Source organism: Crocodylus porosus, unplaced genomic scaffold (assembly GCF_001723895.1).
Source record: "Crocodylus porosus isolate Cpor-Errol unplaced genomic scaffold, CroPor_comp1, whole genome shotgun sequence".
Taxonomy (NCBI): Eukaryota; Metazoa; Chordata; order Crocodylia; family Crocodylidae; genus Crocodylus; species Crocodylus porosus.
Window position 1 is genome coordinate 177,546,699 of NW_017728886.1, and position 27,485 is coordinate 177,574,183.

The 27,485-nt window shown below is 41.3% G+C and overlaps 1 protein-coding gene across 2 annotated transcripts in view; it reads right to left on the reverse strand.

The window, feature by feature from the left end:
- LDLRAD4 (low density lipoprotein receptor class A domain containing 4) overlaps positions 1 to 27,485 on the reverse strand; it is a 391,087-nt gene that overhangs the window by 212,501 nt on the left and 151,101 nt on the right. For both annotated transcript variants that reach the window (XM_019545527.1, XM_019545509.1), the window contains exon 3: positions 12,525 to 12,665. In XM_019545527.1, coding sequence (XP_019401072.1) covers positions 12,525 to 12,665 — 141 coding nt within the window. The remainder of the gene's footprint in view (positions 1 to 12,524; positions 12,666 to 27,485) is intronic.

Here is a 27,485-nt window from a genome sequence, read left to right on the forward strand (position 1 = left end):
CAGGGCAGGCCCTATGAAGAGAGGCTATGGGACCTGAACCTGTTCAGCCTTCACAAGAGAAGGCTGAGAGGGGATCTAGTGGCTGTCTATAAACTTACCAGGGGGGGCCAGAGAGGATTGGGTGAGACCTGTTTCCCTGAGCACCTCCCGGAGTAACAAGGAACAAAGGCCACAAGTTGATTGAGAGCAGGTTCAAGCTAGACATCAGGAGGCACTACTTCACAGTCAGGGCAGCCAGGATCTGGAACCAGCTTCCAAGGGAAATGGTCCTAGCTCCTACCTTAGGGGTCTTTAAAAGGAGGCTTGATAACTACCTAGCTGGGGTCATTTGAGCTTAAAACTTACCAGGGGTCATAACAGCCCTGTATTCACTGCTTCCCAGGGCAGGGGGTCAGACTAGATGATCTGCTCAGGTCCCTTCCGACCCCTACTTCTATGAATCTATGAACCTTACAAGCTGAAGAATCAGACTCTCTCTCACAAGTGGTGTTTGTTCTTATTTTACACTTAATAGGCCAAACTCAAGTCTGTTTTCACAACTGGATGAAACTGGTCCATTATTACATATAATCTAATTTTTCATTAGTCTACTACAGTCCCTAAATTCTGACTATTTTTTTAACATTTTAATTCAGATCATGTAGTTTTAAAAAAATCCATTTTTTCCTGAGAAAATAAGTGAGAAATACAAGAACGATCTCTCTCAGAATGAGAATGAAATAAATTCAGTTGTTACAAGCACTTGTGGGTCCCACATCTAAAATGTCATAATTTGAAAAGGCAGGTGCTTAAGGAATAAATGTCTGCTGGTTTGTGAGACTTCTGCTATGGTATTTTTAACATGCCAGCAGATCTCTAAGAATCATCTTTTCTCAATGCTACATCTAAGCAGTGCCTTCTCTCCATTCCCCTCGCACCTCCGTGGGTGCTCCGGGGCTTAAGCACCTGCCAAAAAAAAATTAATGAGTGCTCAGCACCCACAACCCACAGCTGTTTTTGTTTGCTTGCAAATGTTAAAAAACTAAAACTGCTTTACTGGAAGCAGCAGCGCATTACTTCAACCTGGCTCTGCAGTGTCTGTAAAGATCGGGCGCTTCAGCTGGGCTTTTTGGCACTTTTAGCTAAAGCTGATTCAATCAGCTATTAAATAAAAGTGCCAAAAAAGCCGCAATAAAGCACACAATTTTTACAGATGCTGCAGAACCACACTGAAGTAATACGCTGCCTCTTTTGGGCACATGTAGGGCTTCGCACAGCAACGTGCCAAGTTTAAATTAAAACACCGTTTTTTGGCAGTGTTTTACATCTGCAAGCATCCACCAGCAGAAACCAAAGTTGGCACCTATGTCCCCACTAGTACTTCCCCTTAGTACTAAATTCTCTCATTGGGACAGAAATGCTGTGTTCTTTATATTCAAAGCAGTAAAGTATTTCTCCAGGGTACTCATTTGACTGGACATTATGATGTTAAATTACTACTTTTAAAGGAATATTTGAAAGAAGCAGGTTTTAGACCAAACTGGATTTTGTTATCTTAAAGGATGATATGCTACACTATACAATTTACATGAGTTGTGCTAGCCCACACGCATCTTTAAATTCTGACGCATTCAGCACTCCACTTCATTTTGCTGTGACAAATAGCCAGTTACATATATTCTGATAGTACTTAGGTTGGGGCATCTTAGAACTAAACACAAAATTAAACAATTAGATAGAGATTCATGGATGTTTCTGTATTCAGGAACAGTCCCTAAGCACATGCTTAACTTTATTTTTTTAAATCAAGACCTAAACATTACGGACATGCCATGTTAGTTTTGTTTTAAAAAAAGTTAGTACAACTAACAGGCAGCTTACTATGCATCAAAAGCATTACATTTTGATTAACAATGCACCAGTCACTTTATCTTACAAAACAGTGCAATAACGACTAAAAAAGCATACTTTTGTATTTGCTCCAAGATCTATCTTGTCAGGAAATCTCAGGAAACAACATGCAACTTTTTTTTTGGTCATCTCAAATACAGCTCTTTGAAGGAATTTCATTATTCCAGTGGTCTCTACATTACATATATACACACACAAAGACAGATGCACAAAGAGGAAAGAAGAACCTCATTTCTCAGTACCTCACATGAGCCACATGCTTTTAGTCTATACCAAAAATGGCTGGGTCTCAGCCTTAACAAATAACTCGGAACAGAAACTTCAGGTATTCGTTATAATAGTTGGACTTTTTTTTTTTTTAAACAAATTATATCACAGTCACAGTACTTTTAATAGTACAGAAAGAAGCATCTCAAATAACCTAATAGGAACTATGGCATTTTTAGTGAAACAGATGAAAAAAGTGTATTTTATGTTACATCATCATGAATTCAGTAATTTATAATTGTTTATACTAGTTCTCCTGATATATAACTCATATGTACATATTATGTTACACACAGACACATACACAAACAACAAACACTAAACCTTCTGTATGTACATGTACGCAGAATATGCAATATACATACAACATATTTCTTTAATCACAAATGTTACTTTAAATGTGAATGCATTAAAGAATGGTTACCTAGGGCAACATGTTTTTGCTCAAGAGAAATTAAGGTTGTTCATTTTATCAGCATTATGAAGAGTCTCTGGAGGTACAGGTCAGGCATACATTTGCAGAATAAAAGAGTGATCAACTATTAGGCACTGCAGTATTCGGAATGAAGGAGGATTATCTTTTTGGCTTGTTATTTGACTTCATTATACAAATTTGTTTTTTGTTAAAGCCCCTCCTAAAAACACCCTCCATTATTGCTTTAAAAATGATGAAAGTATAAACACTCTCTTTTACTAGGTAATCCAAAGATTTCTAGTGCCATACAGTAGATATTGTTAGTGACTGCTCATCTAGACACCTGTAATACCAAAGTGCAAGCACAGTACAGATGCAACATTCATAATAAGAGTTATCATTGAATAACTCCTGTCTGAATGAATGAGAGGGAATAGACTAACACTCAAAGATTAAAAAAAAACTGCATCTAAAAATTGCACAAAGATTTGGCCACACAACTCCTACTGAATTCTATAACTAAAATGCTCAACTGATGAAAATTTTGGGAGAAGAAAAAACGTGTTATATATATTAAGATATGCTGAAGTTAGCATGACAGCCTATTTCTTAATTCTGTTTATAGAGCTCTTATTTGGCCCTCTTTCCTAATAATTGTTGCATGGTCCATTCTCCTTCTCTTCCTTTCTCTCCAGGATGAGAATTCTGCATATAGTATAGTGCTTTGTTGTGGTAGGTTTGGGGTTTTAGATTTGTTTTCTGTTTACATTTCCAAGCAATGTGCACTTGCTGTATTGCATGCTTATGTTGGAGAAGGCAGGTGAAAGGAGTGCCAAAAACCTTTTCCTTGGACCAGAAGAAGGTAAGGTCTGGGAGGGCCCTTGCTCCTATGAGAGTTTATTTCCAAGATCTCAGATCTGACTCTGAGAAAGCACGGTCTCTTGCTTTACCTTTAATGTAGAAAGCACCATTTTACCTGAAGGGCAGAATTGTTGAACACGAGCTGCATATTCTAGAGTTTCAGCTGATCTTTTCGACGTGCAAGGCCCAAACCATTGGGCGCCTTGAAGGAAAAAAAATAAACTAGACTGCATAGTCTACAGAAAACCAGTACACAGAGTAGAGGACAGGTGTGACATGCTTGGGGCAAACTATATCAGAGAGAGTACCATCTACAGTACTCAGTATTAAATGGCATTTCCCAAGACCAGTGGCTTCACGGAATCAAGAAAAGATTAAAGAAACTGGGGACACAAAGAGGAAAATCCAATCTATGCTTTCTCTGAAGGGGAAATACAGCTTAGTTCAGCTCTTGTCAGATTCCCAACAGCTAATTTCCAGGATATAATAAGAAGGCCACTGCCCCTTCCTCTCCCCGGTTTCCTGTGAAGTTTTAGTAAGTGTTTAAATGGAAACACTGTGAAACTGTAATGGAAATTCCTTACCAGGGCTGGAATTCAACTCAACTGTAGGCAGCTACAAACTCAGGGAGTATGCATCATTTACTTCATGGCTGACATGGCTGCACCTTTAGTTCAGAGCTGTCCAACTGGCAGCCTGTGGGCGACATGCAGCCCCCAAAGGATTACATCCTGCAGGCTCTTGTCAAAGCACCACCCCCAACACCCAGCACACACAGCAAGGAGGTGGGGGGAACGGGGCTGCTCACTGTGTGCACATGGCAGGGGCCAGGCAGCCTACTCAATGCCATGTGTCATGTAGCCCCCAGATCCGTGACCCACACAGTAGACAACCCTGGGTCTGCAGCCCCTGCTGCCTGAAAGCTGGACAGGCCGTTAGCTGACAAAAGAGTAAGATTCCAGGAGAACCAGGGATGATTCTTACACCAATTAGGTCTGCTGAAGTTATAACACTAACTTAACTGAGCCCGAATTTCGCTCCATTTGAACAATGAGAAATAGCATTTTTAACATATATATTTTGTAAAAATGCAAATAAAAAAAATAAATTCAAAATTTAGAGACAGCTCTCAGAACATGCTTTGTTTACATACCCAGACATTTTTTCTTAATGGACTGCAAAATGTATGATGATTACATTATATTAAAAGCAAGCTCACTCCCTGTTTACAGCTTCCAGCACTTTAAGGTGAAAGAGTAAGTTAAACAATTAAAACAAAATAGACTTTCTAATTGTAAACTAACCACCAGCATATTCAATTTAGCATCTGGGTTTATACAAAGAACCAGAACTGAGAGCACAGTGGGTTAATTCTGTAATGGAGAGTCATCTTGCTCTTTCCAATAATCTGTCAAATTTATTAAACCTAAGTTTTTTGTTAGAAACCTTGCTTATTAAGAAAACCTGAATTTCTAACTCTGTTTTACACAGTTTTATTCATTAAGCAACAATCTGTGTACAGGAACAGAGGAAAAATATTTAGCTGGATGAAAGATCATTAAACTAAATGAAATCTCCTTCAGGCTAAAGGCTTTACCTAGTTAGCACAGCTTCCCCTTACCAAAGGCCTGTCTTGCAACTTGATATGATATATAAACTCATCTGAATAGTAAATGATGAAAAAGGCCAGGGGAAAAAAAAAACAATTAATAAAATCTTCCTGAAAAACCAGGATAAACCAAGGAAAAGTAACCAGTAAGACTATTTCCAAGCATATGGTGTAACTAAACAATCAATATCTACAGGTAATTAAATGGGGGGGGGAGTGTGCGCATGCACACACAACATATATGTATACCATAAACACACATGTTTATATATAAAGTATGTGTGTGTGTTTTATGGCAAGATGATGGCTTCTCCCCCTCCCCAGCTCCCAAATCAAATCATTCTGCAGTCTCTGGATTTATACAGCTGAAATCAATAGTGTTACAATACTACACCTCTCTCTTTCTTTCTATAGCCTAATACTAGACAACTTCCAGCTGAAATCAGTATTGACCTGTTATCAGTAACAGAGGGCCTTTTCTGTTGCCCGGTAAAGCAGGATCTGCATTGATTGCTATCTGATTAGAGGAGAGCGCGTCCTGACTTTCCCCAGTTACTTAAGCCGGCGTCTCATTGCTTGTCCTTAGAGACCACAGCTCCACTCAGGCAGAGAGCGTCTAGACAGTATTCATGATCCATCTGTCTGGCACAGCCAGGCTGATGACAAACTCTATTAGAACCGAAACAATTTTTTTTTCTCTCTCTCCTCCTCCCATCTCCCTTTTCCTCTGAGAAGCAGTAATCTGACACTGAAAATTACTATCATTGTTGCAATGCTCAAAATAGCAGTGCCAGACTTTCATTAACATCTACACTAGACTGCTAAATATTTAAAGAAATGGATAAATTTCACCTGAAGTGGGACAGCCAACCACACATGAAAGCAGAAACACAATCAAAATGTAAATCTAAGAAGTTGTTTTTATCTGTATAAATTCACTGTCACAGTAAGAGAATGATGCCAAAGGCCTCTTTAAACTTCTCTATATTTTTTATTAAACAAAATATTTTCCTTTGATTGCTTTCTTGTTTTTAAAACAGAATTATTCTTCAGAGCCCCTACCCATTTTTACAAGGTGCACTGCTGTCATGGGTTGGGGGGGGGGAAGGAGAGAGAAACAGTTTTGTACCTCACTAAGGAAAACAAAGATCTTCAAGCAAACATTTCTAACCCAAAATGGCAGTGAAGCATCAGGCTCATCAATACTGAAAACTTGCAGCCTGATGTGAACATAAATTTCATGTGATGTGAGCTACATTATCTCTTATTTTAGAGGTCAGCTAATTTGTCCATATATGTCAATGTTTGTGTTCAGATTGCTAGCCAGCGGGCACAGACAAACTGCTACAAAGATACCCAGTTAACCAGCAGTTTCAACCAAGCAAATCAAGAATAAAAAGCCTGCCATCTCTAGGTGATGCAACATTTCTCAATTTGCTTGTAGTACCATGTGCTATAAACAATCACCTAATTTTCTTATGCCACTTTCAAAATACAATTACACCCAACAGCCAAGGCAGGATGAGGCACTAGTTGTAAGACGCTCTGACAAATGAACCGTGCCCTGCTAGAAAGAAGCACATTGTTTGAATTCTTCAGACAGTCCTACTTTTACAGGTCAGACATAAATGTACAGTAACTTTTCAGGGCATAACAGAGTCCAATACTGTAACATTTAAAACTCTACCTTTGAATTCCTATTGAACGAATGTTAAGTTGCATTTTTGTCCTTTTCTCCTCAGCTCAGATTTCTGTAACAAGTGTACAGTAGACCTGTAAACAAAGACATACTTGCTTTGGAGTAACTGCCCTATTATCATAATACTAAACACTTATAATTACTGTTAGCAATAATATTAATCACAAATTATGCTTCCATGATTTGATATACATTGGGCCTGCAATTAGGCATGTAGCATACTTTGCACCACACTGTCACAAGGAAAAATAAGGTGTATCTGAATACTTTAACATGGTCCATGCTACAGATACACAAATTAACATGTTAACTGGCTAAGATAAACCTTTTAGGTTTTATCTTGAGCTACTGACACCTGCTCAGTCTAAAACGTTTCTTAAGTACAACAGAATGTTAATGTCTTAGCAAACGTGCTTTCTCTTGGCTGCAGATATGGCCTAATTGCCCTAATCACTGTTGTCTGTACAGGAACAAAGGTATCAAGTGGAAAAAAAAGGTTCTTCCCATTAAGTCAGACAAGGAAAACTCACCAGGCCTCAAGACTACAAACACTTACATATCTCTTTAGTTAAACTAATGTATCAGGTGGAGGACTTCAGGTCCAATACTTGGAAAGATTGAACAAGCAGCATTCCTACTATAAAAAAGTGATGTAGCAAAGGCTGCTCTTAACAGACCTGATACCAAAAGTGTTTATCCCCCACCCTGGTATGCTGTAGTACAGTCCATGTGTCAGATGCGTCTCAGAATTATCATTCTACCCCTTGTTGCAAAGATTAAATGAAAGTGAGCTACCTCAGGGTATTCAGAAGGTGGCTACTGGCAAGCAGGAAAATGACAAAGTCACTGGTAGCTAAGGAATGCACTTCTTAGAATAGATTTAATTGTTATCAAGGCTAGATAAATAAAAGCAGAACATTTAAAGCAGTTTATCTATTTTATTATTATTATTTTGGGGGAAGGAGAGGATATCAAGGGAACATTGTTTCATATTGTTAAACCGGATAAATATTGTTTAAATAGAAAGATACATAATCAGAATAAGAGAAGGGGCTGCTTTGAAATATCAAAGGAAGCCATTAGCACTTTCTTACTGACAAGGTATAGCACCTTGTCTATTCGCTCTGATACACCTAAAGACAAGTGATTCCAAGGGAGAGAATGGGGACACAGGCCTGCTGGAAGTTAGACCAAGGTGCCGTTCTAGTCTATTTGCATATTGTTTCAATAATACAATTTTCTGTAAATCATTTGAGAAGCAACATACATCTTCCCAAAAGGTGCTGAATAGAGCAAAAACATGATGATCCTAACTGATATAAATGATTGTTTGAAAATAACTCTTACAACCTCAGAATTTCTTCTATATTACTTAATTATCTTTTTGTCATTGATACAGGGATGAACAATCATGCATTTGCTATCCTCAAAGGAAATCTTATCAGCTGGGACATTTCAAGCCTATCTAATACTCTCATTGGGAGCTACTATTACAAATACAGAGTAAAAGCATGGAACAATATTTTAATTTAAAATGTCACCTCTTCAGAGCCTAGCAACCTTACTTAATATGTAGTCTAGAAACTTATTTCCTAAGCTGAAAGGATAATAGGCCATAAGGTCTATTGCTATATCATGTTCTTTTGCATAACATATCAGTACTCATTTCTATCATTTAACAGTGTATTTAATGACCAACAGATCATAAATACCGCTAAACCTCTTTCATTTAACACTGTTTAAAGACGTATTATTTTTTCTCTTTGCTTTTGTGTTTTTTCACTTTGGTTTACAATAAAGACAGTGGTTTTCAACCTTTTTTCATTTGTGGACCCCTTTGGATATTTCAAATGGCGGTGCAAACCCCTTTGAATTGTAAGTTTGGGTATTTACAAACTTTTGATTGATTGTAGTCATCTTTCGTAGACCCCTTACACATAGTCTGTGGACCCCCAAGTGCCTGCAGACTACAAGTTGAAAACCACTGCATTAAGACTATGTATTTCCCCATACATTACTTTTATTTATTCCTTTTATTTCAAATAAACATTTCTCTACTAATGGAGTCCCATTTTGTGCCCTGGGTTTAAAAATCAATTAAACTCCACAATCTTATATTGATATCCAATACGACAAAGGACTCCCCATTTCACCACAGGTAAGCTAATGGTTAACCCTCTCGTAGACTGGAAGGCCAGAAGGGACCTTGGAAGATCATCAGGCAGGAAAGGTAACTGGGGGTCAGGGGACCCCAGCAAAGCGATCGTCCAGTCTCCTCTTGAAGATTTCTAGGGTAGGCGACTGCACCACCCCTGTAGGGAGCTTATTCCATAGTCTGGACACCCTGACTGTAAAGAAGTTTTTTCCTAATGTGGAGCCTGAATCAATCTTCTAGGAGTTTGTGGTCAGTACTCCTAGTTTTCTCCTTAAGTGCCCTGGTGAACAGTTGCTCACCAAGCCCTTGATGTGCTCCCTTAGTGTAGTTGTAAGCTGCTACCAGGTCCCCTCTCAGCCTTCTTTTCCTCAGGCTGAAGAGTCCCAGATCGCTCAGCCTTTCCTCACATGGCTTGCCTTTTAAGACGCTGATCATATGGGTGGCTCTTCTCTGGACTCTCTCAAGCTTGTCTGCATCCTTGTTAGAGTGTGGTGTCCAGAACTGGATGCTGTACTCCAGGTGCAGTCTCACCAATGTCGAGTAGAGCACTGGTGAGACTCTCATTAATGTTCCTAGAAATACATTAAATCCTCCTTCCTAAAAACCATCTTGTTGTGATGCTGTTACAAACCCCCTCCCCCCACACTTTAAAAAGATGTATTAACAAGGGATATCATCTGTATGATACAGGAGGCAGGACCAGACACAGGCATGGGCAAACGGGGCAGCTGCCTGGGGCTGACAGAAAGGGGCCCGAAAATGTAATTTTTTTATCATTATTATCTCTGGCAAAGAGGGGCCCAATAATAAAAGTTCACCCAGGGCTGCCTTAAGTCTAGGTACAGTACTGACAGGAGGTAATTATTCTTCTCTACTTAGCACTGTGAGGCCTCCATTGGAGTACCATGCCCATTTTTGGGCACTGAAGTTTAAGAAAGATGTAAACAAATTGGACAGAGAATACAAAGGAGAGCAGCAGAAATGATAGGAGGTTTAGAAAACATGAAAGAACAGGCAGTTTTTAACTTAGAAAAGAGAAGAGTGAGGTGGAGGCATGATAAGAGTTATCAAATAGGTAAAAGTTTGTTAAAGGGTGATCGATTATTCTCCTTGCCTGTTGAGGGTAAAAAGGCTAGTACCTGGCTTAATTTGAAGCAAAGGAGATTTAGGTTATATTTTAGGACAAAAAATCTAGTTCCAAGTATAGTTTAGCATTGGAACCTATTACCCAGGAAGGGTATGAATGTCATCGCTGAACTGATCTATTTAAGAATAAATCAGGCAAACAACTGTCTACGTAAACTTAATGCTGTCTCAAAGTAAGGGGATGAGCTAGATGAACTCTTGAGTACCCTCAAACCCCCACATATATTTAATTCAGTGGTTCTTCTAAATGCCTGAGATAAGAAACAAGCCTCAACACTTTTCTAGCATGTTAACTGCCCCCTGGATCTGCACAGCAAGAAGGTAGACTGTAGCACTGAGAACCCATCAAGGAGACTGGTCTTTTAGCTCCTCCATGTTATTTCTAAGTTTGATGATTACAAGTGCAACAGGATATAAACAGTGTTATTGTGGACCAGCTGACAAAGACATTTGGGGCTTCATAAGATAAAAACATCATCTTGAGTGCCATATGGAAATTCGAAGGCAACCACTCAGGAAATATACTAACATCGGATAAAGACATTTTGACACCTACTCCAAAACAACATGACTCTTGAGCTGAAGTACTAATCCTATCAGTACTACTCAATGAAGATGTAACCAATGTTGGACATTTTAGACCAGAGATGCTTTTGTATATTATTACAGCTCTAGAATAAGTTAGTCCCAAAGATGTCAGTCGTGGGATACAACTTCTACACATACACCACTCATTGCCATTGAGGTCTTTAGAGCTAATAGGTATAGAGTTATTGCCAAAGGTTTGGTATCACTGGAAAAAGGAAATATATAATAATACTGCATAATACTACAGTCTAAAAGGTCCTCAAGTTAGACCTACAATTCTGCAAACACAAGTTAAGCAATATCTAATTTACTACAAAAAAATTCAGATCAGGGCAAGCTACATACAATAGCAGGAATTTTGCATATAGGAAGAGTTGAATATTGCAAGAAAAAAAATGCATCTTAGAGCAGCCATTGAGTCCAAAATCTCTGAAACCACTGTAGAAATAGACAGCCAGTCACTTTTCAAAAATGGTATGTCTAAAATTATTTGGCTACCTTATTTCTATTTTGTACACTGCATGATTTTTCAGTGGTTCTAGTTGAAATTTAAAATACCCAGGGGACCTGCCCCCCCCCCCCAACTACAACCAGTTAAAAAAAATGTAGCATATCAGTTGTAATTCTTTACTAAAATAGGTGTGCCATCCCATTACTTCAACAAGGGTTCAAATGGTTTGTGCTGCCAACAGGACTAATCATTAAGGAAAATGTGTGTCACATGCCTCATTCCACTAGGGTACAGGAAGTTATCTGATAGGTGGTGAAAAGGGTAGGTCTGTACAACAGATTTACAGCCAAACAATTTTCAAGCCTAGCTTGAAGGACATAGTTTAGAAAGGGTGTAAAAAATGTGTTATTTTCTTACTAGATTAAGGCATCTCTGAGCTACACTGTATTAGTAACAGCAATCCAGAAGGGGAAATTTCAAGCATCAAGGAGAAAAAATTTTGATGTCATACAGTACCTTAACATAGCAGAGCAAAAGAAACATGGTAATGGCGCTTCTACTGTACTTATTGAGCAGAGATGTTTTTAGAAAATTGTTTTTCCCTACAAAAAGCTGAATTGTAAATCTTCAGTTTCTTGCTTTTCAATAAAATGTTACAGAAAGTTTGATGCCAAAATACAAACAAATAAAATGACAAGAGCTCAGTGTGTACCAATCAATGCAAAATACAGAGAGAGAAAGAGAGAGAGAGAGAGAGAGAGAGAGAGAGAGAGAGAAAGAGAGAGAGAGATAACAATTATGGGTGCTATCATTCTATATCAGAAGGTTTTTATATGTAAAAAATTAGCAATAGAAAATATTCTACACACATATAAACTGAGACTCAACCCAGCCAGGAAACAGATGCTGGTCTCAGAATAAAACTAAATTCATTTAATAGGGACAACTATTACAAATACCATAACTTCTTCGTGCAGCTAAATTGACCTCAACAGCATATAAAAACTGGGAAATTGACATAAAATCAATTTTGCCAGGAGTGTAGAAAAATAAATGATTGCAGCCTGAATATTTATGAACCAAACTTTCTCAATAACCTCAGTAACTATGTATGTCCCATAAGATCACATAATCATGTTCACAACTGAAGTACTGAAAAAGATTATACTATTTTCCAGATTTAGAAACTTCCTGAATCAGAAAAGCTATGTAGAAACAAACATTACAAATTGCTCTTGATGCAGAAAATACCTTTCATTCCCACTTCATCCAGCATCTTTCCAAACTTTCCAAACTTGTGAACCAAATCTCAGCCACAAATGTATTTGTTTTAAATGACCCATGTCCCATACACACACAAATATGGACATGGACATTGAGATGCGCGCGCGCGCGCACACACGCGCACACACACACACACACACACACAGAAGATGTACTTACAACTGAAGATACTGGGTGGTGGATGCTCTGTTACAAGTTGACAGTTCTCTTCATCACTATTATCCCCACAGTCGTTCTGTTGGTTACAAATCAATGAACCAAGATGCAAGCATTTACCACTGGTGCAGGTGAATTTGCACTCTGAAAAAAGAAAACAACAATTTTCTAGTAATCAGTACTTACTTTTGTCTTTCACAAAACAGTACTGCTATAATGATTGATAATACAACTTGAAGTGAATTCCATTTCACACAAAGGGTAAAATGGTAGCAGCCCTTTCCTCCTTCCATTATTAAAATGCACATGCTCTAAATGATGATGATGAGATAATACTTAATGACTCGTGCTAGTTTTATCCCCAAGGATGTGTACATCCAAATGTAAGCATTCACCTGTTGGGTTTTTTTTCACCAAAAGAATGGGACGAGTTTTTCAGTATTTTTTTCTAGTCCACGCTACTTGCAGTTCACCATGGAGAAGGACTGCATCTTACTACATTATCAAATAGTGCCTTGCACACTTGGGGCATTACTGCATACAAATAAAATATAGGCCCTTAAGATGCCAGTGTGCGTAGCAAGCAACCTTTCAAATCATGCAAGTGGCAATTGCCAACTGTTGCATCCTACTGATTTCCATAGAAAAGGCAATGCTTGAGCTACTTTAAGTCTGCCTGGTCTCAGCATTTTGGCCTTCATTAATAGTAATTACATTGTTACTAATCAGGAGCTCACTTGTTCCCACTTCACTAAGGCTTATCATAATGTCACTCAGACAAGGCCTTTATTAATGGTAATTACATTTTTACTAATCAGAAGCTCAATTGTTCCCACTTCAGTAAGGCTTGTCACTCAGAACACCTTCCCTTAAAATTAACTGGACCCAGTCAGTTTCTAAGGGTTCAGCACTGGTAGTAGTTGAGATGACTAGGAGGATTAACAGTCTGACTTTTATGCCAGGCATTTTTTGATTGCTGACAAACCTACTATATGTAGCTTATACTGTAATCATTGTCCCCTTATTAAAAAGGATTAGAATAAGATAAAATGGCATTAGCTTTTAAAGAAACAGTGTAGCTTGTAATAAACAAGAAACCCATCCAGGCCCATAAAATGAATCCTCTGCTCACCCCCTCTGCGGCCAAATTGGCTGTCTACCAGCTAAATACAATTAAGAATTCATTACCTGTACCTTGAACTTCTGGATGTCAGTATTGTTTAACAAATCAGGTGTATTATAGTAAGTCTCCAAAATCTCTTTAACTTGGCTTGAAGACTAGGGCCTAAATTCTATTTTTAAAACTCTCTTTACCAGAACTAAATGAATCATTTCCACCGTAAACTGCAGGATTCCTGAGTCCTGCAGGAGTAATGTTTGACCATATATTTAAATAAAAATGCTACTAATCTCACATTTTGCTCCCCCTCCTTTGGTCTCTACTACTGTGTGAGAGAAGGACAGGACCTAAATCCCTTCCCTGTGAAATATGCCAGGCTAGCAACACTGGAGACCAATATTCCATCTCTTCAATATGAAGGTATAATGCATACAGTGAAAACGTGAACTCCCCACAATTCCCAGACAACATGTGCATGATCCACTTAAGATGATGTCTCTAACTGGCTCCTGTGTGGTCCCAAGGCCAAGACCAGCAATCAGCTGACCGTGGGTTCTAGACCCGAGTTCTAAACACCAGTTCACTGAGTATCCAGACCATAACCCTGGGCTCCCTCTGCACTGGCAAGTAGTAACAGTGCAATTGAGATCTGATCCTCAATCCCAAAAATCACACATCTTGCCATGCACGTGGCATGGCAGAAGGTACAAATGTTGGGATCAGGAAGCAGATCCCATTGCACCATTAAGTGAACATATGCCCGCAGTTTTAATGAAGCTACCCAAAAGGTATGTTTTTACAACAGGAAATACATCTGTTTGTAAAACTCTTGCAGATACTTAGCACTGTAGTTTTTACCCAGATACTGCTAGTAGAGGTAAACCCTAAGTACAGGGGTAGGGAGAATATAGGAATTAGTGCACTAGCTACATCAAGGAAAAAACTTACTCGTTAGTAATAACTCCATTAGGATTTTACAGTAAGATGGATAACTTATGTTACTGAGCCACCCTTTGTGGCAGTGAAAACGTAGCCTCAGGCTTTGGTGTCTCTGGTCAACAGTGTTCTAGTCTGTGACGTAGTCAACACGTTACCTGAGTTCTCTCAGTCTCCTAATTTATCTCCCATCATGTTCGACCCTTGAGCATGGGCAGTTTCACTGTTGTTGGATAATGAAAATTCCACTGGCCTTAAGCCACAAAGGTTCCAGAGACTACTTCATTTTTAGCATCATTTTCTCCTTCCAATGTTACATCTGTAATTTCTGCCAGCACACAGGTTGTAACTACTACCTCCTACCACAGCAACAGTACCTACAACATTTTCCATTACTACATAAAAATATTTCAATACCCTCTTGAGAGCCATTCACTTGCTTGGAATCGTTTTGCTTGTCCTTTCCAGGAAGGTTTTAAACTATTTTGTCTCTCAACAGACAAATAATTCTTTATTTAATTCCTCAGCCATAACATGGTCTTGATGCTAAATACAGTATTCAGATATCTAGTTTTCAGATAAAAGAAAAGATATTGCCAAGAACTGAAAATTCCTGGTAAGCAGGCATATCTTAATTTTTGTTAAATTTTTTTCCCATAACCATAGTTCCATAAAACTTTGTCACCGGACTCATTTCTGTAGTGAATATTCTAAACAAATTCTTTTTTAGAAAAATTATCATTTAATAAGCCTTTAGAATTCTGACAATATTCTTTTGGGGGATCCCAATGCTAGGAACTCATTTATAATCAAAGGAAAGGAAGAGCAGATGAAATGAAATGGAAGCCTTGCTGTAAAGCTAACTGAAGAACTAATTTAACACTAATTTTTGAGGCACACTCAGAAATATTTTATTTGGATTTTTTCAGAACCCAATGTTTCCTTAGGGTTGCCATTTGATAAAGCCAAAGCTGCGATGGTGAATAAATCAGAGGTGATCTTTGATCCAACTTTTCTACTACAGCGTGCATGAACCACCTCCTAGTAAAAGCAATGAGAGTCTTTCCAGAACCCTTAATAGGTCCTGGACTAAATACAGCATGAACCAAGAAAATAGGACCTATCATAATCACAAAGCATTTCAAACAGCTCCAGAACATGGCATTTACCTAAATTATTGGTATAAGGATAACAATGGAAAGAGCAAAGAGAAGGAAATATACATGGTGAAAGAGAAATTAGCAAAAACCTTTTCTGTTTTATTTATTTGGTAGGTCTGATTGGGTTTAGTGGTATCTTATTACACGTTTCAACAAGATAATTAAATAAACATATTTGGTAAAACCAGCACATGGAAATGTAACCTAATAAAACACCTGCTTAATCTGAACTTAAAATCCATTTATATTTTATTTACATTGGTTCATATCTTTAGATCATTCCCTGAGCAAATCGCATGTTGAAATGAATGAGCTTTTTGCCTATATAAAATGAATTTTTTTTCCTACTCAACACAATTCAGACTCCACAAATTGTGCAAAAACTCTTGTTCTCTTTCTGCCTTATTTCTGAACTGAACAACTATAAAAACCAAAGACTTGTTTATGGGTTTGAATACTTCTTTTCCAACTAAAGTCTTTCTTTTAAAACTATAAATCAAACAAACAATCCTTTAAAACTAAGAAACTGAGGAAGTCATTAACAGCCACTTTTGCAAAAGCGGCTTAAAAGATCTGCCTTAATATTAACAATCTTATAATGGTGGCACTTGGAGACTCATGTTGGCAAGTTCACTTAAAACAATATATCAGCATCCTAAATGTTGAGAGAAATGAGAGATTGGTGGGGGGCAGGAGAAGCTAGTTTGAAAGATGAGAAAAGCAAAAATGTATGCTTGACAGGGTTCAAATTTTACAAATATTTTTAAATGAAAAGCACAAGAGACATATGTAGAGGGAAGTTCTATAAAAAGAACATGTAGCTGATGTGTGTTTGCTAAATGCACAGTATGTCAAACAGGTGGTATGCTGAAGGCAAACATCAGATACCACCTTGCTGGATATTAACATATCTGGCAAGCTACTTCTGGCCACAAACATTTAATTCTGCCCCAGTGTCTTCATGCTAAAATCTAATATAAAACTTTCCACATCTTTTTTCCTACACTTGATGTAAAAATTCAGGCAAAACATCCCTTCAAACTGATCAAAGCCAATGTCAATGAATAAATAAGTAAACAATTTCACACATTCATTTTAACAGCTCTGTGAACATTGTACTCCAAGCGGATTACAGAAGGAATATCACACCACATCCAAGTTTGGATCCAGAATACAAGCCTACCTGTGGAAACACTCACAGAAGCTATCTGTTCTTGTGAGTTTATGCCTACTTATGATCATAGGAAAGTAGGGGTGGAAGGGACTTCACAAAGTCATATTGTTCAGGTCCCTGCTCAAGGCAGGATCATCCCTGACTAAACCAATCCAGCCAAATATCTGTCCAACCCATTCTTGAAACCTTGCAAGGATGGAGATTCCACAATATCTCCAGGTAGCTTGTTCCAATTCTTGACCACCCTCATAGCCAGAAAGTTCCTCTTAATATCCAACCTAATATCCAACTTAAATTTCCCCAGCTTGAGGCCACTGCTCCTAGTCCTGTGTCTATCATCTCAACACTCACTATTCTGGTGCTTGAAGAATGTTACCAAAAACCCTTCCACTTTCTCTTCTCCAAACTAAATAATACTAGTTCTTTCAGTCTTTCTTCATAAGTCCTGCTTCCCAGGCCCCTAATCATGTTTTGGTCCTCTGAACTGTACTCTTGCCAAATTGTCCACATACATTTTTGAAGTATGGAGCCCAAAACTGGACACGGTTCTCCAAGTAAGGCTTTGCCATTGCTGAATAAAGCACAGGAATCACTTTGCTTGATTTGCAAGTTACACCGTTGTTAATACAACCCAGTATACTGCTGGCTTTTTTTAAAATGAGAACACACTGTTGGTTCATAATCAGTTTATGGTCTACAGTTACCCCACGTCTTTCTTGGCAGTCCTGAATTCTAGCCAAACATTCCCCAGTCTATACGTATGCATGCAATTACTCTGTCCCAAGTGTTGGACTTTGCACTTGTCCTTGTTAAAACTCATCTGGGTTGACTGCGGACCATCTCTAGTCTATCCTGATCATTATAGAGCCCAGTCCTACTCTCTGGAGTATCTGCAACTCCATCCAATTTGATGTCATTCACAAATTTGCCAAGCATGCACTCAATCTCATTGTCCAAATAATTAATGAAGATATTAAATAATACCAGACCCTGGAAAAACCTCTAGGGAACCACACTTGATACCTCCTCCCAGCTAGACATTGAGCCACTGATGACCACTCACTAAGCATGATGATCCACGTCGTTATGTATCCATCTTGCAGCACTTTCATCTTGTCTATATTTCCTTAGATGGTTAATAAAAGACTCTGTCAAAAGCGGTGCTCAAGTCAAGGTATATGACATCCACTGCTCACCCCCATCCACAGAGCCTGTCACCATATCATAGAACAGGGGTGAGCAAAATATGGCCCGCGGGCTGCATCTCGCCTGCCAGCCCACTCTATCCGGCCTGTGGGGCCTTTAAAAATTTCAGAAAATTAATTTATATCTGCCCATGGCCACCTGTCAAAGATGGCAGGTGGCTAACGGCAGCAGGACCCAGCTGGAGCCTGTGGCTGAGCAACAAGGCTAGCCTGGCTCCACCCATCCCCCCACCCCCTTCCTGCCCTCAGCCCCCAACCATAAGCCTCTGCAGCTTGCCCCTGGAGCTGTTCCCCCTCCCTCTGTCTGAGTGGAAAATAAGGTAATATTGGACGGAGGAAGTGGCTGGAAGTGGTGGTTGTGGGGAGTAGTGGGAGCTGCATGAAGCAGCGTGGTGGCAGGAGGGCTGTGGGGAGCAGTGCAGGAACTCACTTTGTACATAGCAGGCGGCAGAACCACAGTGGTCCCTGGCAGGCCGCGGGGCCATGGCAGTCCCCAGCAAGCAGCATGGTGGGCCCCAAAAGATGGCAGAGCTGTGGCTGGGCCCCAGTGGGTGGCAGGGTTGCAGTGGGCCCAGGAGGCAGTGGAGCCATGACGGGCAGCAGAGCCATCGCAGGCCTCAGCAGTTGGTGGGGTTGCGGTGGGTGGTGGAGCAGCAGCAGGCGGTGGGCCCCGGCAAGTGGCAGAGCCGTAGCCGGGCCTCAGTGAGCAGCGGGAGCCAGTGGGCAGCAGAGCCGCAGCGGAACCTGGCAGGTGGTGAAGCCACAGTGGGTGGCAGGACCTGGTAGGCAGTGGAGCACCAGTGGGCAGTGAGGCCACAGCAGTCCCTGAAAGGCAGAAGAGCCACAGCCTGGCCCCAGTGGGCAGTGGGGAGGTGGCAGAGCCACAGCAGGAGGCGGGCCCCAGTGGGTGGCAGAGCCACAGCCAAGCCGAAGCAGTACCTGGTGGGCACCAGAGCCCTACTGGATGGCAGCGGTGGCGGCGCAGTGGACCCCAGTGGGGAGCATTGCTGTGGAGCCACGGTGAGTGGCAGGGCTGTGGCAGGTGGCAGAGTCACAGCAGGGCTGCAGCAGGCGGTGGGCCCTGGCGAGGGCCGCAGGGAGCACTGCAGGAAACGGGGGGGCTGCAGGAAGCAGGAGGCAAGTCTGCAGGAGGGAATGCAGGGAAAGGTGGTGGCGAGTGGAAACATGGAGCCTGTGCAAGTGCCCTGTGACTGGCAGAGACGCAGGGTGGGGTTGCAGAAGCACAGAGGCTGGGCATGGGGTGTGCCTGGCTGCATCGTGTAAGGCTCACATGCAGTGTTTTAGAGCTGCACACTATGGAGTTTGCAGCCCAGCCCCAGCTCTCTCAGCACACACCCAGCCACTATACCATCTACATGCCACTGCATGCATGCATGCATGCGTACGCACACACACACACACTCTCCCCAACCACGCCGTCACTTGTATCCCCTTGCTGCCCACACAAAACACACAGCAGGATTGTATTTTAAGCTATTATGCAGTCACCTCTAGATACACTTTTTGTAAACACAGAAATCAGTAGAAAAATATTTTTAAATAAAATTAAATAGGTTATAGTAGGTGTTGTGGGTGTGGGTGTACGCATACGTATACCTTTTTCACAGTTTCCAGACCACAGCACCCTTCCTCCAAAAGAAGTACTTCCAGGGCAAGGGGAGGGACTTCCAATGGCAAAGGTCAGGGGCTAGGAGGTAGGACCTCCAGTCTCAATATGGCAACCAGGGGCAGGGCAACTGTCAAGGAGCGGGGCTACCCATGTAGCCCTCAACAGCTTCCCAAAACTTGGTAAGTGGCCCTCCGCCTGAAATAATTGCTCACCCCCATCATAGGAAGAAATCAGGTTGGTCAGGTATAACTTGCTTTCAGTTAACCCATGCTGAGTATTACTAATCACTTTCAGGCTGAGAGGTCTGTAGTTCTCCACACCCTCCTTCTTCCCTTTCTTAAAGATGGACACCATATTTATTAGCTCTTTTTCAACCATCCAGGATCTCACCCAACCTCCAAGAGCTCTCAAAGAAGCACCCCAGATGAGCCTTGTGGGTAACTGCTACCACATGCAGGTTGGGCAGCTCTGTTATTCCTCCACCCTGTGCACAATGTGAGTAGCCCAGCCCCTCCTTACAGCATGTGCAACATGGGCACCCTCACCCCCTCCTGCAGCGCCACACCCTCCCCAGGAGTGGGGACAGGAAGTGAAAATTGAGAAGAGAGGGGAGCTTGGAGACCCTAGCCACTGCTGTGTCAAAAGCAATGAGGGGAGCAATAGCCAGGCAAGAGTCCACACACTGCACGGTAGCCCCTTGGGGCCATGAGCTGGACAGCCCTGATTTAGAGTAAAGGCTGATAGGCTTTGGACCCTGGCAAAAGCTCATGCATCTCTTTTCTCTCACTCTAACACGTCCTTGAAAAAGCGAACTATAAACCAAAGTTTGTTCAAAGCAGAACTCTGGGAAATGTTGTGCTAAACAGGAGGGTTTATTCTAGGGAGCATAAGGCAAATGGACTGAGGTCCCATTTGTGTGACATCGTAACAGACAGAGACCATTGCTACAAAGCTGAAAAGGATAGCTCATACAGAACATCTTGGTGAACGTCCAGCACAGAGTTGTGGCAGGTCCCACACCAGCCCACATATCCCTCTCTGAAGGTTTTATTCCATTACCCAACTCTACACATAAGAGAAAATGAAGCAACACAGCCCACGCCCTAATGCTAACATCAACCAATGAAAACTGAGTCCCAAAACCTCTTGCAAGTATTTATAAAACTGCTTTCCAATTCTGTTATGGTTTGCTATGTCTGCTTTTAAGAGAAAATAAGAGAAGGAAATAGGAAAAGAGGTAATTGATTCACAGGTTCACAAATATCCACAAAGCCTGATTATGACTTCAGCACAAAGTTTAACACAATAAACAAACTATTGAGAACTCAGTAGTTTCGACTTATTGTCATGACTAAGCACCACTGAAATCAAAGGGAACACTCTTACTTGCATGTGCTCAAAAGGGTATACTCATCCATCATATGAACGAACTTGCCTAGGACTGAACCATATATATGGTAAATCAACTCAGTGAAATTTGTAAGACACTTGCAAATAGTCACCCTGCTTATTAGACATCTGCTCATACACCAAGACTCAGAAGTTTAAAATAATTAGTACAGCAAACACATTTAAACAAAGTGTGCAATTCCACCAGAATCAGGACCGAGCCCTTTCTCTTAAAACTGATAACTTAAATTCTGCTCACTCCAGATAACGTAAAATGTATTATAGAGCTTTGTAATACTGAATGTTAAAAGTAAGTCAAACTACAGAAACCTGCATTGAACCACTTGGAGAAACCTTCAAATGCAGTGAGGAACTGGGGCCAGTCCAGACTAGACAATTGTGTCTAACAACTCACAAGAGAGCATTTTTCAACAGGATGGCTTGTACTTGGACTTGTCTAGACAGGAGAAGAGTAAAAAGTCCAAATTCTAAAGACTAGGTTTGCTCATTCTTTTTAAAAATAACTTCCTAAAGTTATGTGGCCTTTCCTTTTTATTTCAAATGGCAATTAGTGAAGCAGCAGTAAGTTCATCAGACAAGGCTCATAGATTCTCTCTCTTTAGGTAAATCTGAAGCTAGGAAGTGCTAGCAGCTAAGATTAAAAGATTAAGGGTTTTTTTGTAATAATGTCTGGTTCATTTCCTCTACATCATAATTTTTAAAAAGTACTCAAGATGCTATTCTTTTTCTTTTCTACGACAGACGCACACTAATGCAGTGCTGAAATTTTAAAAAGAAACAACTAAAAACATTAAATAAAGAAGTTAAAGTTTCACTGGTAACAACATAGGGCCCACAAACAATATCAGTACCTACTCAGCTTACAGACTGTTCAATTGTGAAATGCTAAACCTGGTGTACTCTGAATGCTTATTTTAGACTTGCTGCATCTATTCAAGACAATCCTATCTTGCAGTACGCTTAATGCTTTTAGACTTCCTTTGTACTTGACTTCATACATATAAACATCATTCCTATTGTTTTGTCATGCCACTTCCATAGGGCATTGTTAATTATACTAACTACTGTTTGTTTTACAAATATAAATCCATCCACAAGCCAACAAGAAAAGTGTCTTCCTGAAAAATACCACTGTTAGACTACTGTTATATCGCTGTCATAGTTATTTAATAGGTCTGAGATGATTATTTGGCCCAGGGGTCTAATGCTCTTCTACCCATTCAAATAAAAACTATACAGTTATATACACAGTATGTGGCCTACAATTCCTGTGGCTAAGTCATGAAAACAAAGTTCAAATAGACAGCATGAAATCTTTAGCAAGTAGCTGGGACTCGCCTAAAAGCTCACTGAAGCCAACAGCAGCTACTGGCGATATAAGCATCCAGCAGAGGGTGACCAGGTATTCTATTGATATAATAAAACTGAAAAAAAGCCTCCCATCTGACTAGAAGCAGGCAGACGCATACAATCCCAATGAACCGTGACACCTGGTCAATCTGGATCTATAGATGAAAGGCTCTATTCCCAAATTCTCTAATAAGATCTCAGTTTTAAAGGCAGCACCATTAAGAGATGTCATGTTCTTCTTATCCCTTCATATTTCTATGCTTAAGAGCTTGAAAGAAAATCTATTTACAAAATCACCATCAACTGCTATCAACTGGTAACTGGGGGCCAGGGAGGGAGGGAAGGAGAGGACGAAAAGGAAGGAGAGAGTAGGGAGGAAGCACACTTCACTAGAGATTAAATAAATGTAAACCACAAACACCAGAATCAGTGCAATAAAATCATGTTCAACTTCTGATAAACATCTGGCTTCATATTATTTTTAATATCATATATTAGAGCGTTATCATTGTCAGAAAGTCATAAATATAAGGCAGAATACACAAGGAACATATTTATTTGGGAAGAAAAGCTTTTGTTAGTAAGAAAGATGGCAGGCTGCCACTGCCCACTTGGTGTGGAAAAGGGAGGGATAAAAAAGTCTTTACGAAACAAAAATGCACTTCGTAAAAAGAATGTTAAGCAGAATACTAATAAAAAACAAAGCAGATCAGCTTATGTGGAAGAAGCACATAGCTGTAAATCCAAATCAATCCCTTAAGCACTGTACTGTAATGCTCAGAGGCCCCAAGCAGGATAGGGACTGTCTTTAGTGGGTGGTGTACAAAGTATGAAACCGTCTTTCTCCCCTTAGGTTCTTACAATCTTAACAAATCAGGCTTATTTAAAGAGTGACACCATCAGCTTATTTGTACCTGACATACAATTGGTACCCTTTCCTAGTTCTAACACGCCTTGCTCCTCCAGTTATCTTTTCACCTTCTCATTACTGCGTTTAACTACTGTTGTTTATTTAACTGTTTACTACTACTTCCATTAAATATGGCCACAGGCTTAATAGTCGTAAATGTAGGTAGTGGAAGCTTTTAAGCTACAAAGCAGCCCATCCAAATGCAGACCGCCACTAAGCTTGTCTTTCATTAAAATGTTAAATAAAGATCACACTAGAAACTTTGGGAATAAACGAAAGCAGTAGCTTACAATGAAGTTTACCAATAGTATTTATGGCTGATCAACAGTTGGTCAGGAGTCTAGAGTCTTTCTTCTCTGAAACAGAACTTATTACTAAAGTCTGTCACCTTGTGACTATTCATCCATGAAAGCTGCCCTGAAACTTACTGAGGAATAGAAAATGGCTGGGGACTGGGGCCAGAGAGGGGCTTAAACACCCCTTCCCCTACTCAAACTTACTGCTGGCTGCAACTGTGGACTACAAATCCCAGAGGCACCTGAAAGGAAGAGGAACTGAGGAGCAGCCCTGCAGAGTCCTGCTGCTCTAACCCTGGGGGCAGCAGAAAGAGGAAGTGAAAACACAGAGAGCCTGCTCTACACCATTAGTGATGTGTAGAAGTTTATGTCCCAACTAAAGGAAAAAGAACCTCCATTCCACAACAATTTCTTCTCTCCATCTGCCTTCCCTTCCCTGGCTATGTGCAATCCAACATGGATTTCAATTAGAGGAGGGGGGGAAAGATATCTAAGTATGCAATCAGTGATTCATTCAAGTCTGCACTTCCACATACTTGCAAGACAAGGATTATTCACACAAAGATGCAGGGACAAAGACACTGTCAGATCACTACTTGATGTGAAGTTATATAAAGTCCAGAGCATTTCCAAAGTGTCTTGGAACTACCAGAGCAGCAGCTCAGTGGCTGCAGATATAACAGGGTGGGTGTGGGCAGGGGGGAAGAGGGGAGAGGGAAGAACGGGTAGGGGGTGTTGTAAAGGAAAATCCACACCGGATTGCAAACTTCTGCATCCTGCTTCAATATTCTATTTATTTACATGAGTTTCAGCCCATTCCTGAGCAATGCAGGATAATTTGTTTTATGGAAGAGGAATTCCAAACAGCATGCAAAGTTTTTAGGCTGGGCAAACTTTTGAAACTCTTTAGACCTCTTTAGTCATTAATTTCCCAATCTTCCATGAGGCAACTAAACATTTCTGTGGCATAACTGGATGATCTTCTACCAGGGAACTAAAAATCTTACCCCCTCTTCTAATCTGGAATCTTGAGTGATCCGACAATGCTACTCTGGCATTATTAATAAAACATCCCTTGCCTGTCACCAGCCCTTGCTCCTCTCCCTCCCTGCCCAAGTGATTTTTTTTTCCAATCAAATAAGGAACATTTAAGCTTATCAGTTCTTTAGGATAGAAAACTAAGACGCTGCTGCTTCTGATCAGAAAAAGATAATAAAAACAGAAATTATGGAGATAAAAATCGAACATCTTTCCTACCTGTGAAACAGACAGCTAAGGAAAGTACATTTCTTTCTTTCACAAAAGACTTCAAAATCCTATGCTCCTGGCATTGTATCTGTAGGGCCCCCTACTTCAGGTGGCACAAGGCACACATGCAAGCCTATAAAAGCCATGATTTCAAACTGGAGAGGGAAAGCACCGGGGACAACATGCCACAGGAAAAGTAGAAAGACTTTATCAGCAAATAAAACCAGCTTCTACCAATACAAAGAAGAGGATCAAGGGGGGAAGGAAAATAAGACTGAAGCTGAGAGCCTGCTGCAGAAAATAATGGTGGTGACTGAATTAAAAAATCACTGAGCACAACCAAGCAATTAGGGTACCAGACTGACATCAGAGGACACTGCCTGATCAGGATGGACTATATAAGGAGTGATCTGAGTAGCCGATTGCCATGATGCCCAGTCAGCAGCAGAACTTGCTGTCCCAGCAAGGTCCTCAGCATCTGCTCCTGCTACAGTCCAGCTGACTCTCATGTCCTTTCCTCCATGCTCCTGGACGAAGGAAGAATCAATTCAAGCCGGGGCAGGGAATTATTTCAGGTGGAGGGCCACTTACTGAGTTTTGGCAAACCATTGAGGGCTATCTGACAGGCAGCCAGGGGCAGATAACTATTAATTTTCTAAATTTTTTAAGACCCCCATGGGCCGGATAGAATGGCCTGGTGGGCCGTATCTAGCCCGCAGGCCACATTTTGCCCACCCTTGATCCAAGCTCTCCTAAAATAGAGAAGTCTGCCCAAACAGATTGTACCCCAATCACTGTGTTCCCTGCAGCTGAAGTAGAAGGTAACAGGATGCAATACGAGTGTGCAGTTTCATTCTGTGTAACATAGTGCTCACCCAAGTTACTGTTTATTTCTGCATCTCACCACACTCTTCTTGACATATGCACTTCCATTTTATAATGGTCGCAGCTCAGCCAGGGCTGTTCATTTTGATAACTAATTTGTTTTGGCATATGAATGCTTGGGAAGTACTTAAGAGACAAAAGCTTCAAGCCAAAACTTTTAACAAATTAATATACATAGTACAGCTGAATCACAATCGTACTGGCTCTCAAGAGCTTGCCCCAGTTATCAATGGTGTGATTTAGGGGTGCACCAATAGCAATTTTTGGGGCTGATACCAATAGCCAATTTTTAAAGAGGCATATAGGCCAATCCTGAACGGATTTCCGACACAGCCTGGCAGCTTGAAAAAGCAGTGTCCATCTAGTAAGCCTGTTGTGGTAGAAGGGGAGAGGAAAGGGAAGGGGCATGGTGGGGGGCAGATCAAGGACCCAACAAGGAGGGAGGGAGTGAAGCTGGTGCTAAGGCAGGCACTGCCCACCCAGGGTGGTGCAAGGTGCAGGACAGAGTTGTGGCTCAACCGGGGGCACAGGGCAGGGAGGTAGCTGACCAGGTACTGCCCAGCCGGGAGTAGTGGGGGGCATCTCCCACCACTGCATGCATCCTAGGAGGGCATGAGGCCACGTGCCCCCAGATCTATGCGAGGGGAGGGTGGGCTGCTGCTGCAGGCTGAGGCCGGGGCAGCACTGAGCTCTTCCCGGCAGAGGCTGGGCTGGGCTGCGATGTGCTGGTCATGGGCGGCGGGTGCTGGGAGAGGAGCTACAGGGTGGGGGGGTTGGCTGCAGCCACCCCAAAATTTGCTGTAGCCCCCACCCAACCCCTTCTCACAGCACCACCACCCACCCTGCCCTGAGCAGCCTGGCCCAGCCCCTGCTGGGAACAGCTCAGCACCACCCTGGCCCCAGACTGCAGTGGCAACAAGGCCTGCAAAACAAACAAGTAGCATCATTTATGTTTAACCTATTCACACAGGCTTTGGGGTCCTTGATAATGACCCATGCTTTCGGGCAGGGGACTTGCTGGGGTGGGATGGGCTTCATGTCTCTCCTAAAGGCAAGCGTGTCTTCTCTTCCAGGTTGGCTGATCTCATACGGCAAGCTTTAAACTAGCTTCGCCAGGGGAGGGGACCGCAGGAAGACGAGAAGACGCCATCCAAGCAGGACAGGTGACAAAGGCAAGGAGTGCTAAGGTAAGAAATGGGGGTCCAGACAGTCTCCCTAAACGGGGGGTGGCGCACACAGTCTTGCAAGGCCTTAAATGCCTATATACCAATGCTCACAGCATGAGGAATAAAGAGGAGGAACTCGCCCTAAGAATAGCTAGTTCAAACCCAGATGTCATAGGGCTAACAGAAACGTGGGGGGATTTGTCCCATGACTGGGCAGTTAGCATTAGGGGCTATAGGCTTTACAGGCAGGATAGAGAAGGAAGAAAAGGTGTGGGTGTGGCACTATGTCAGGAAGCACTACACATCCTCTGCCAGCAGAAAGGGGTCAGAGGAAGAGCTCCAGGTTAAGATTCAAGGGCATTGTGCAGAGAGCGATTTGACAAGGGGAGGAGCTGGACCGGGAACTTTCAGGCCAGCTTGCAGAGGCACTTAAGGCAAGGGATGTAGTTGTCATGGGTGATTTTAATTACCCGG